This window comes from Gigantopelta aegis, chromosome 14, assembly GCF_016097555.1.
Source record: "Gigantopelta aegis isolate Gae_Host chromosome 14, Gae_host_genome, whole genome shotgun sequence".
NCBI lineage: Eukaryota > Metazoa > Mollusca > Gastropoda > Neomphalida > Peltospiridae > Gigantopelta > Gigantopelta aegis.
The window spans coordinates 47,142,302-47,154,979 of record NC_054712.1 but is presented as its reverse complement, the minus strand read 5'-3'; the positions used below and the strand labels follow the sequence as shown (position 1 = coordinate 47,154,979).

Genomic DNA, 12,678 nt, shown 5'->3' with positions numbered 1-12,678 from the left:
GTATGGCGTTGTCTGTCGATCCGTCCATTTATATGTCTGTACATCTGTTAACTTTTTCTTGTCTGGACCATATCTTGCATACACATGCATACAGGACCATCGAACCTCACATGTAGAAACAACTTGGGATGGTGGTGTGTTGCATATTATTTGTAGGTCACTGTGACCTACTTTTCAGTCTAATGCACATAACAGTAAATGCTTGTCCGGACCATATCATACATACAGATGCATACAGGACCATCAAACCTCACAAGTAGGAACAACTTGGGATGGCAGTGTGTCACATACTATTACTAGGTCACTGTACTATACACATATTGTAATGGACCATATACATTTGCTTTAGTGGACTAAGACTGTGGTATGTGCTATCTTGTAAACTTGTGTATGTTCGTCCGAACCCCCTAGCCTATGCCCCTGGTATTATCTACGTAATGAGGAATAATGGTACACAAGCGCAATGTTCAGTAGGCCCATTAGTTTTCACGGATAACAAATAACTTTAACACCGGTCACCACGTTTTTGTGACTGCTGTGAAACTAACAACTACGGAGGTGACAATAGTTCCCATCGTTTACGTATGTTGTCTATATATTTATTTATGTAGCTAAATGTGACAAAGACAAATATTGATCGATGTAGCAGTGTTGAAAGTACAATAAAAATACGTTATTTTATTACAGAAAATTATTTAAACCGGCTAGTGAAACTTGTTCAGTTTTGGCATGGATTTCGATTATCTAGGCCATGTATATCAAGTGACTGTGTTGACATAGATTAAACACCTAGAATACTTTTGGGTTGCATCACTTGTTTACATGGTGTTAACAGATTGCCAATCGTTTCATAGTTGTTACATGGGAACATTAATTTAAAGCCGACTTAAAACTCATCCCCTCAGTATTCAGATTAATCCTTTGACAGACTGGGTTGTTAATTAAACACTTGCTAGCTTTTGTTGATCTTTTTTAAAAATGTTAATTAGGACTTCTAAAATGAATTTCAGAACATTTGACAAAATATAAATTAATTGCCAAATGTGTAACCTGTACATGTACTGCATATTAATTGCACCAACTGTCCAAAAATCATCATAATCAGTTGTCAAAATAACCATATGTTAACCACAAAATAGCTTTACTGTTTAAAATGGGCTGAGGTTGCGTTAAACAAACATTCCTTTCCTTTTTAAAATGTGTACACATGTAATAGTATTTGTTAATGATTAATGCCAATTTGTAGGTAACAGCTAGATCACAACCATGAACGAGAATCTAACCGCAGTGGAGATTCGTCAACTGTTCATCGATTTCTTCAAAGAGAAGGATCACATTTACGTCCACTCTTCTTCAACCATTCCACTTGATGATCCAACACTACTTTTCACAAATGCGGGAATGAATCAGGTAAGATTAGGTTTAAAAATATTAATGTTATATTTTTAACTTTGAAGCCTATGAAAATTACAAGAACAGTACGTTGTTGTTTTGTTCATGAGTCATTAACCTATCTTTTGTTTGTGCATCAAATATAAGACATCAGTTACATGGACATAATTGGTCATGCAAAATAGAAATGGCAAGGTTCGCACACACTTGAAAAGACCCTAAATTTGAAGGGTTCCCCTAAAAAGTCATTATTTTGATTATCTAGCCCTAAAAAGTCCTATATTTTATGGGCAAGTTCACAAAAGACCCTAAATTGGGCTGATTAAGACCTGAAATCAATAGACATTTTCTTTTTCCGGAAACATTAAATAAATTGCCAAAAATAATTTTATATCTACTTTCATTTCGTTGATCTCTGTGCTCACTCGAATGTTGGTGTGTAAACAATGCCAAAATTATGCCAACGATTCATTTGTAAAGCATCGTCAATGTATTTTTTATAGAAGGATTCATTCGTAACTTTCAGGGAGTGCTTGATTGGTCATTTTAAAATGAAACACATTTCTAAAATACTAATCAAGAGTCTTAATCTCAAACTAAATAAAATGGAATATTCTAAAATTATCTGAACTGAATCGGACATTTATGCCTATGTGGGTTCTACATATTTATGTTTATGAAAATGTATAGGACAGTTCTCTGTCAATTCCGACAGCCCACTCGAACACTCCAATTATTTGGTCGAGTTTGAAGATCATGGCAAATGGCGGAGAGCGAAGTTTTAGTCCCTAAATTTTACTTATATGGACCCTAAAAAGCCCCTAAATTTAGGTTTGAAATGTCTATATGAACCATGAATGGATTACTTGAATTTACTTATTGAAACCTGTGAAAAGGTTACAGAAATGTTCAGTTCCCAGAGGCCTGTGTTTTTTGGTATATAAACTATAATACAGGTGCCATTTTGTTCATTGATCCAACACAACTTTTTAATTTACAAAATTAGAAATGATGAAGTAAAATTATTTTTATTGACTGTTTAATGCATGGGCAGGTAGTCTTCTGATATAGAGTGTTCATGAGTAGACTTACTTGTAATACAATTATATACATTACTGCACTCTGATACACCTCCCTACAAACAGCTACTATCAAATGAGTACCCAATAATACATGACTGTATGTTTATCACATTTTTGTTCTGTATTGCAGGTTTATGTTTTATCCAATGTCCGGGTTCGACAAATCCATTAACCCTCGCCCCTGGCTAGAGAATCTTCTGTCTGGGCTAGTGGAAATTATCAACTGTATTACTATAATACATAGGGCACTAGCCAAAGTTTTTGTGAGGGCTTGTGACTTTTTCAAACATTTCTCGAAGACCGCCAATGTTTTATAACATTTTCACATTGTCTTTTGTCATATATTTTCAGTTTAAACCCATATTTTTGGGTGTAGTGGATCCGAACAGTGACATGGCTAAGTGGGTTCGAGCGACAAACTCTCAGAAGTGTATCCGAGCAGGTGGTAAACACAATGACCTCGACGATGTTGGTAAAGACGTCTACCACCACACCTTCTTCGAGATGCTGGGAAACTGGTCGTTTGGCGATTACTATAAGGTTTGAGTTTCTCATTTATTCAGTAGCTACAAAGAAACCATTGTTTTAAAAGTCTTATCAACAACTATTATTTATAGAGATTATTATACAAGCTTGTGGGTCGTACTGATTTTATGAAACGAGTGTCAGGATATCTCGCTCGGGTAATGCATGAATCCTGACACGAGTTTCGTAAAATCCATACAACTCACACACGAGTGTAATAATATGTTTATGATCCACATTGTCCAAAATATCATTTTGACGAATAACAACCTAGGACTATGTCAAAACGTTTCAAATGTAACTAAACAGAGAGGACGAAACAACATCATTTTCAGAAATGACGTCATTTTGATAGGCGTTTACACAGATCTAACACTGGAGAAGCCGCATTAAATTATGACGTCGCTTCACAAACTTATGTCATTCATTGTGCACATGAAATCATTATGACACACGTTTGTCATACTGGTTACTGTGTTGAGGTCTTTGAAATTGGCTATGAATCATGATATGGTACTGAACAAAGTGTTCCATAAGCTGGAGGATGCTAGATGTAGCTCAATGACAGTACTTGTCTGATATGTGGTGGGATCTCTCTCAATGATCATAGGTTTAAAGGAACATTCCTGAGTTTGCTGTAATTTTTAAAATGTTATCAACTAACAGAGACTTTTTAACGATTGTAATTACATATCAAATATATTTTTTCTGCATAAAATATTAGTGGCTGTATATTAAACGTGTTTCTGATTGTTCTAATATTTGTACTAGGTTAAATTTATTTTATTTCCTAAAATATTTTTTTTCGTACATACGAACTTATTTGAAGACAAAATTCAGTTTGCGCTTCTTACAAATATTAAGACGACCAAAAACACATTGAAAATACAGACTGATATTCTAAACAAGAAAATATATTTAATATGTAAGTTTAATCGTAGAAATATTTTATTAGTCTTAAACATCTTACAGTGCAGCAAACTCAGGAATGTCCCTTTAATGTATTTGTAGTGCCCCAATATGGACATTATGTCTTTAGTAATTTTATATGTAACAATGTATATTTTTTTCTTCCCGAATGTATTTATCAGTCTAGTGCATTATATTTTAATAACTTATGTTACCCATATATGTGTATTTCATATGAGTAGACCGGCCTCGGTGGCGTCGTGGCAGGCCATCGGTCTACAGGCTGGTAGGTACTGGGTTCGGATCCCAGTCGAGGCATGGGATTTTTAATCGAGATACCGACTCCAAACCCTGAGTGAGTGCTCCGCAAGGCTCAATGGGTAGGTGTAAACCAATTGCACCGACCAGTGATCCATAACTGGTTCAACAAAGGCCATGGTTTGTGCTATCCTGCCTGTGGGAAGCGCAAATAAAAGATCCCTTGCTGCCTGTCGTAAAAAGAGTAGCCTATGTAGCGACAGCGGGTTTCCTCTAAAAACAGTGTCAGAATGACCATATGTTTGACATCCAATAGCCGATGATAAGATAAAAAATCAATGTGCTCTAGCGGCGTCGTTAAATAAAACAAACTTTACTTTACTTTTTCATATGAGTAGATTATTTGACTGTCTATTTTTAATAATGGCTACGAACTCAGGATGGCCTCTTTAATATTCTCTGTATTTATTTAGAATGTGAGGATGTGCCAGTGCGAGTGAGTTGATACACTGTTTCTTTACCAACATTTACAGAAAGAAATATGTGCCTGGGCTTGGGAACTGTTAACAGACAGACTGAAACTAGAAAAAGATCGTCTTTATGTGACCTACTTTGGCGGCAATAAGGAAACCGGACTCGAACCAGACAATGAGGCAAAAGAAATCTGGCAAAATCTCGGGTAAGTGTGCAAAAGTTTCAGTGTGAAGTGTTCCTACTGGAATTAAAATTTTATGGGACAGGAACCTGGGAACATATATTTAATTTCTCTTAACATACAGTTTGATGGTTAAATAAAAGCTATTAAATTGCTGGTCTAAATATTGGCTCCATATCGCATATCTATAACAAAGGAACATAATTTAGATATTTCTGCAAGTACATTTTATTTTATTTTCAAAAAAGGTATTTCTTTATTGACTCCATACTTAATAACCATGTAACAAAAAGCATTATTCTAATAATTATTTTAGAGGTGTGTACGTTTTATCTGGATTTTCAACTCGAGATGAAAATTATTCAGTACTAGGTGATCAAAGTATAACTGTTACATTAGAATGTTTGTTAGTAGACATACTTATAGTTATACACCTCTCTGCACATTCTCTGAAGATCTATTTGCCTGTTTTTCTCGATCACTCTCCTGTTGTTAAAGAGAATAAACACATTGTAACATGAGCTGTCTGTTGTGTTGTAGACTGGCCCCAGACAGGATCATCCCAGGCTCTATGAAAGACAACTTCTGGGAGATGGGTGAGACCGGCCCGTGTGGTCCGTGTTCAGAGATTCACTACGACCGAATCGGGGGACGGAACGCCATGCACCTCGTGAACCAGGATGATCCTGATGTCCTGGAAATCTGGAACCTCGTCTTCATTCAGTACAACAGGTAAGGTGGATATGTCAGTAATGTTGCACCACAACTGGTGTATCCAAGGCCGTGGTATGTGCTATCCTGTCTGTGGGATGGTGCATAAAAACATCCCTTGCTACTAATGGAAAAATATAGCAGGTTTCCTTTCTAAGACTCAAAATTTGTTTGACATCCAATAGCTGATGATTAATAAATCATTAAGTGATATTTTAACATGTTCAGTACAGCAGATATTGTTGATATGTCAATAATATTGCACCATGACTGGTATATCAAAGACCGTGGTTTATGCTATCCTGTCAGTTGGATGGTGCATATAAAAGATCCCTTGCTACTAATATCAGGGCTAGCTCTGGATATGCAAAACATTTTGCCAAATTATGTCCAAAAATGCAAAACTTGGTTATTTTTGCAGCAAATATCAATTATTGCATGAATTTTTTTCGCCAAATTAAAATAAAATCCGTCAGTTGTTCCTTAAATTCGCAATTGGTGAATTGGGCGAGTGGCAGAGCTAGCCCTGAATATTATGTAAAAATTACCAAATGTTTGACATCCAGTAGCCGGTGATTAATAAATAAATGTGCTCTAGTGGTGTCGTTAAACAAAACAAAAAGTTTAAACAAACTCTTACTGGGTTCGCATCCTTGTCCCGGCGCCAACACTAACAACTAACACAGGCAGTCCAGGACATCATACTTTAACTTTAATTAGATATAAACATATGAATAAAATGAGAGAATGAAATGAAGTGTGTACTAATGTCAGTTGTGTTATGATGATTTCAGAGAGTCGAAGACGGAGTTGAATTTTCTGCCTAAGAAACACATCGACTGTGGTTTGGGGTTGGAGCGCCTTGTGTCTGTGATCCAGAGAAAGATGTCAAATTACGACACCGATCTCTTCATCCCACTGTTTGAGGCCATTGAGAAGGTAAAACAAAGTAACAGTAACACCAATCTTTTTATACCTTTGAAGCCATTGAAATAGTAAAACAATATTGAATAGTATTAGTATTTGGGAAAGAATCAAGAGATAGTGATTTGTCAAATATTTTGGTTAATTCTTAAATTTTATAATGTGTTTTTTCCAATTTATTACACATATAAAATTTCTTTTCTCTCAATTAAAAAAAATGGCTTTAAAGTAGGTTGTATTTTGCACCCCTCAGGTCATAGGGTTATTTTTTTGTTCCTGTGCCAACCACTGTGCTATGACTGGTACATCTAACATGCTGCTAATCGAAAAGAGTAGGCCATGAAGTGGCGACAGCAGATTTCCTCTCTCATTATCTGTGTGGTCCATAGCCATATCTTTGACGCAATATAACCGTAAATAATATGTGTTGAGTGCGTCGTTGAATAAAAGATTTCCTTCCAAACGTGGTATGCACTGTCCTTTTTTTTTTATTAAAGAAAGAAATGTTTTATTTAACGATGCACTCAACTCATTTTATTTAGGGTTATATGGCATCAAACGTGGTCAAGTACCATACAGATAATGAGAGAGGAAACCCGCTGTCGGCACTTCATGGGCTACTCTTTTCGATTAGCAACAAGGGATCTTTTATATGCACCATCCCACAGACAGGGTAGTACATACCACAGCCCATTGAGTTATTTCTCGTTCCAGCCAGTGCACCATGACTGGTATATCAAAGGCAGTGGTATGTGCTATCCTGTCTGTGGGATGGTGCATATAAAAGATCCCATGCTACTAATGGGAAAATGTAGCAGGTTTCTTCTCTATGACTGTCCGATGATTAATAAAATATCACTGTGCTCTAGTGGTGTCGTTAAACAAAAACAAAGGTTTTTTTGGTATGCCAGTCGTGGTGCACTGGTTGGAATGAGAAATAGCACGATGGGCCCACCGACGGGGATAGATCCCAGACCGACCGCACATCATGTGAGCGCTGTACCACTGGGCTATGTCCCGCCCACTTTTTTTGTTTTTTTTTGATTAAGTGATTATAAAAGAACCTTTGCTGCTCTTCTGTAGGAGTAGCCTGTGTGGTGGCAGTGTATTTCATTACTGTATCTTGAACACGAGGTTGGGATCTGGCTTAGTAGGTAGAGCACTCGGCTGAGATGCTTTGGTTATTGGATTGAACCCCTTTGGTGGATCCATTATCTGATTGGGTTCCACACACACACACACACACACACACACATCCCAACCAGTGCCTCGTGACTGGTACATCAAATGACATTGTATGTGCTGTCTTGCCTGTAGGAAAATGCATATAAAAGATTCTTTGCTGCTAATTAAAAATGTAGCAGGTTTCCTCTGTACTTAAGACTATATGTCCAAATGACCAAATGATTAACATCCAGTATCCTGTGATTAATCAGTGTGCCTTTAATCACAACAAAACTTTAACTTGACCAAGTGACAAAAGAAATATATTTAACAGCAAATAGTTCAAGTTCGCTTATTTTTCCATTGATTGATATTGTCCAAGCGACACATGTTTGTCTCACTGTTTATGTGTTGTTTTTCTACACAGGCAACTGGCATGAGGCCGTACTCGGGCAAGGTAGGAAAAGAAGATGTTGATGGTATCGACATGGCATACAGAGTCCTGGCTGACCACGCACGTACGCTGACCATAGCCCTGTCTGACGGAGGGAGACCGGACAATACTGGCCGAGGGTAGGTATTGGGCAAGGGTAGATGTTGGGTGAGGATAGGTGTTGGGCGAGGATAGGTGTTGGCTGAGGGTGGGCATTGGCCGAGGGTAAGCATTGGACGAGGGTGGGCATTGGCCATGGGTAAGTGTTGGCTGAGGTTAAGCGTTGGCTGAGGGTAAGAGTTGGCCGAGGGTAAGTGTCTGCTGGATGTTGGACTAATTCACTATATTAAAGTTTGCTCAGACGTTGATTGTTATAAGTTGTAGAAGCATCACGAGGGGTATATGGCTTTTTATGTACCCTCTGTGTGTTCTTTTACCCCGAGCCGAAGGCGAGGGGGTAAAAGAGCACACAAAGGGTACATAAAAAGCCATATACCCCGAGAGATGCTTCTACAACGAATTTATCTTGCCGACATGTTAAACCATATAGCCAAATAATCAAAATAACGCCAGACAATAATTGTTAACAATTTATTAACGGAGCCATACCACGCGGACGCGAACGAAACCACTTGCCAGTGACGAAAAATAGTTCCATCGATAAACGAGTTTTTAACTTCAAATGTTTGTAATACGAAATTGTCTGAAACAGATATTAATAAAAATAGAATAAAAAAAAAACTTTTTTTTATCAGAAATGTATGTAGTAAAAAAAATAAAAAATAAAAATAAAATAAAAAATAAAAACAACTGTTGCTAATCGCGCATTAATACAATAACACCACGACTGTAATTAGGTGGCCGAGTTCAACATTGCAGCTTTTAAAAGTATTGAAATATTGTATTTTATAGTAAAAATAAAATTAATTATGTATACTTGATTGATTATCAATGTTATTTATAATCTAATTATTGCTTTAGCATTAACTGGGGCGGCTGGAAACTGTTGGAAATTACAGACGGGGTATAAGAGAATTTGGCTCCGCCCACAGGGGGATACGGGATTTGTCCAACGGCAAACAACCAATGAGATCAAAGAATTTTACATGAAGGCGAGATAATGTTTTTTGTTCTATATACCACTGGCCCTCTTTCCTTGTTTTCCTTTGAGACCACTGTAGTATGTGAATTACATTTAATATGTTTGTGATGTTTGTAACTATTATGTTATTGGGGTTTTAGAGCATTTTGTTTATTAATGTACATGTATATTAAATGTTTGCTATAACTTAGAAAAGGCCATATGGGAGAGTATTTGTAATAGTATTATTATTATTTCCACTTTATTTCTTACCGATCTGGCAGCCCCTCTTATTTCTAACAACTTCTTTTGCTGTCTAACTGCACATCTCGGTCCTTGTCTCTGCAACCGTAAAGGTGATTGTTTCTTGTGGCCATAATTTGTTTTTGTACATTTTTTCTTAATGGATCAGCAATGTCTTAGCTAGAAGCCATTTTACAAAAATAAGTATTTGAAGATGTCTTGTAAATACATTGAGAGTTAAAATTTGAAATTGAATCTTATTGATTATTTCCAGATATGTTCTCCGGCGAATTTTACGTCGAGCTGTGCGATACGGGACGGAGAAGCTCAATGGTAAACCCGGAATGTTTGCCAACCTCGTCGATACTGTGGTGGATTTGTTGGTACGTACTGGTCACTCTTGCCCACTGCAAACAATTAGCTATTCTTTACACAAAACTAGAAAATTCTGTTTATCAGTATTCGAAATAACCACTAGTCCGTTTGTCTCAAGTGAAAATCTGCTCGGACAAGCAAAATGTACCTCAATGGTTGTCCAGTGGACAAATGAATTTTTTTAGTGTAATTTCATTTTAAGCAGTCAAAAATATTGTCTTTGCAATTGAATAAAACCAACCACTTACTTAGACAAGTATAAATATTGGCAGACAAGAAGATTTCTACATGTACTTGTCCGGTGGACTAGTGAAAATTTCTGCTTATTTCTATCGCTGTTTATATCATTTCTAAATATGGTGATGATGAGCTAAATACAAACAATATTTGTTAGTATGCTGGGTAGTCTCTTGAAGGAGAAGGGTGGGTAACTCAATATGAAAAAAAAAAATTTAGTTCACAAATGCTTCTTTGTGATGATATCTCACTCCAGCCAGTGCACCACGACTGGTACATCAAAGGCCGTGGTATGTAGTATCCTGTCTATGGGAAGGTTCATATAAAAGATTCCTTGCTGCTAATTGAAAAGAGTAGCCATTGAAGTAGCGATAGCTGGCTTCTTCCCTCAATATCTGTATGGTCCTTAACCGTATGTCCGATGCCATATAACCGTAAATGAAATGTGTTGAAACATCGTTAAATAAACCATTTCCTTCCTTCCTTTGTCTTGCGGGAGAACACCGTACTACTGTACCCTAATTCTTTCTTTTACTGTGCGGGATTTTGCTTGGATGGTATAGCACTCTCCTGAGCTGTTTGGGTTGAATGATTGAATCCCCTCCAACCTATTCTCGGATTTTGTCCCTTTTTTCCCGACCCAACCATGCTCCACGACTGATAAGTGATATATAAAAGGTTCCTGTATGTGCTGTCCTATCGGTGGGACCGGGTATATAAGTGGTCCCTTCTTGCTAATGGAAAAATATAGTGACAAAATGTTTGACATCCAATAGCCAATAATTACTAACTAAACATGCTCTATAGATGTGTTTGAACCAAACAACTACCCCACGCCATCCCTAGTTATTCTGGGCCAGTGGTAAAGCGTTCGCTCGATGTGCAGTCGGTCTGGGATCAATCCTCGTCGGTGGGCCCATTGGGCTATTTCTCGTTCCAGCCAGTGCACCACGACTGCTATATCAAAGGCTGTGGTATGTACTACCCGGTCTGTGTGATGGTGCATATAAAAGATCCCTTGCTGCTAATGGAAGAGTAGCCCATGAAGTGGTGACAGCGGGTTTCTCCTCTCAATCTCTGTGTACATACTTAAAGGGACATTCCAGAGTTTGCTGCAATTTTTAAGATGTTATCGACTAACAGAGACTTTTAAATATATTTTTCTGCATAAAATATTAGTGGCTGTATATTAAATGTGTTCCTGATCGTTCTAATATTGGTACTAAGTTAAATTTCATTTGATTTCGTAAAAAAAAAAAATTTCATACGAAGACAAAATCTAATTTGGGCTTTTTACAAATATTAAGATGACCATAAACTCATTGACTATACAGAAACTGATGTTCTAAACAAGAGACTATATTTAATATGTAAGTTTAATCGTAGAACTATTTTATTAGTCGGAAACATCTTACAATGCAGGAATGTTCCTTTAATGTCCAAGTTATGTAGCTTTCTATTATGTGGAGATTCTTTGATTCACATCCAACTCGGTAGGGGTTGATTTAATTGTTATATCCTTTCCTTTTATTTAAACAGTTGCTATTATAACCACTGACAGACATTTTTAACAGCATTTGGTAAAATTATCAGTTTATCTAGAAGAAAAGATGTTTAGTTTATTGTTACATTTTTTCAGGGTGGAGCATTTCCAGAAGTAAAGAAGGATCCGGAAACTGTAAGTAGGATTTATCTCAGAGAGTTATTGCCCCTGGAATTATTGCTAATTTTGACCAAAATGGCTACATCCATATTTAATGTAGTGACATTTTTACTGAACATTTTGCAGTTTTAAATATAAATTTTGTTTATAAAAAGCCTACATTAATGATTAAAAATGTACAATTTATAAAATTGATGTTTATATGATTTAGGTAAAATCAGTAAGAAAAAGCTCCAGTGTGTAATAGTATATTTGCTCTGATTCAGGTGAAAGCCATAATTAACGAAGAAGAGAGTCAGTTCTTGAAGACCTTGACCCGAGGTCACCGCCTGCTCGAACGCACCATTACCAAGCTGAATGAGTCCACAGTTTTACCAGGTTCAGTTTACTTTCATTGTAATAAACTCCCTGTCTCTGCTTTAACATCGCTGCCAGGGTGCAAGCTGTCATTTGCTGAATCAACAACTTGCAAAATAAAGTTGAAATTGTCAAAAATATATTTCATAATTTATTAAATTAGTCAAAAAGCTAATTAGAAAATCATTAGTCTTATTCAACTTACTGTGCTAGCACAACAAATATGAGAATGAGGTTACAGGTAGCCCATACAAGGATATCACTACACATTCTTCAATGTGAAGGTATGACTCAGGTTGAATAGCATATTTGTTGTGCTAGCACTAGGTAAGTATGAATAATAAGGAAAATTAGAAACAAATTTTCTAAATAAAAGCAAGACTTTAAAGAGCCTTAATATTGTTATCTTTGTTTGGTTAATTAAAACTTGAATTTGGAAGCAGCTACACTGCAGCTAATGTCTTACATACTAGCTGATTACAATCTTCAATTTTCAAATGATTTTCTCAAATAGTTCACAAGACCATGACTTTAGTGTGTTTGTTATTTTGAATAATATAGCTTATGTGTGTTATGAATATGTTAGGGTTGTTCCAGAATGACATGGGGGAGGTTAGAGGCAATTGTTTTGTGTCCTATATATGCATAGAGAAAAATTGAAAACAGACT

General features: G+C 36.5%; 1 protein-coding gene across 1 annotated transcript in view; it reads left to right on the top strand.

The window, feature by feature from the left end:
• Positions 1–490: 490 nt before the first annotated feature.
• LOC121388271 (alanine--tRNA ligase, cytoplasmic-like) overlaps positions 491–12,678 on the top strand; it is a 28,736-nt gene continuing 16,548 nt past the window's right edge. The window contains exons 1-10 of the mRNA XM_041519545.1: positions 491–582; positions 1,247–1,410; positions 2,826–3,014; positions 4,700–4,845; positions 5,362–5,553; positions 6,327–6,471; positions 8,048–8,193; positions 9,652–9,760; positions 11,629–11,667; positions 11,919–12,030. Coding sequence (XP_041375479.1) covers positions 1,267–1,410; positions 2,826–3,014; positions 4,700–4,845; positions 5,362–5,553; positions 6,327–6,471; positions 8,048–8,193; positions 9,652–9,760; positions 11,629–11,667; positions 11,919–12,030 — 1,222 coding nt within the window. The 5' untranslated portion in view covers positions 491–582; positions 1,247–1,266. The remainder of the gene's footprint in view (positions 583–1,246; positions 1,411–2,825; positions 3,015–4,699; positions 4,846–5,361; positions 5,554–6,326; positions 6,472–8,047; positions 8,194–9,651; positions 9,761–11,628; positions 11,668–11,918; positions 12,031–12,678) is intronic.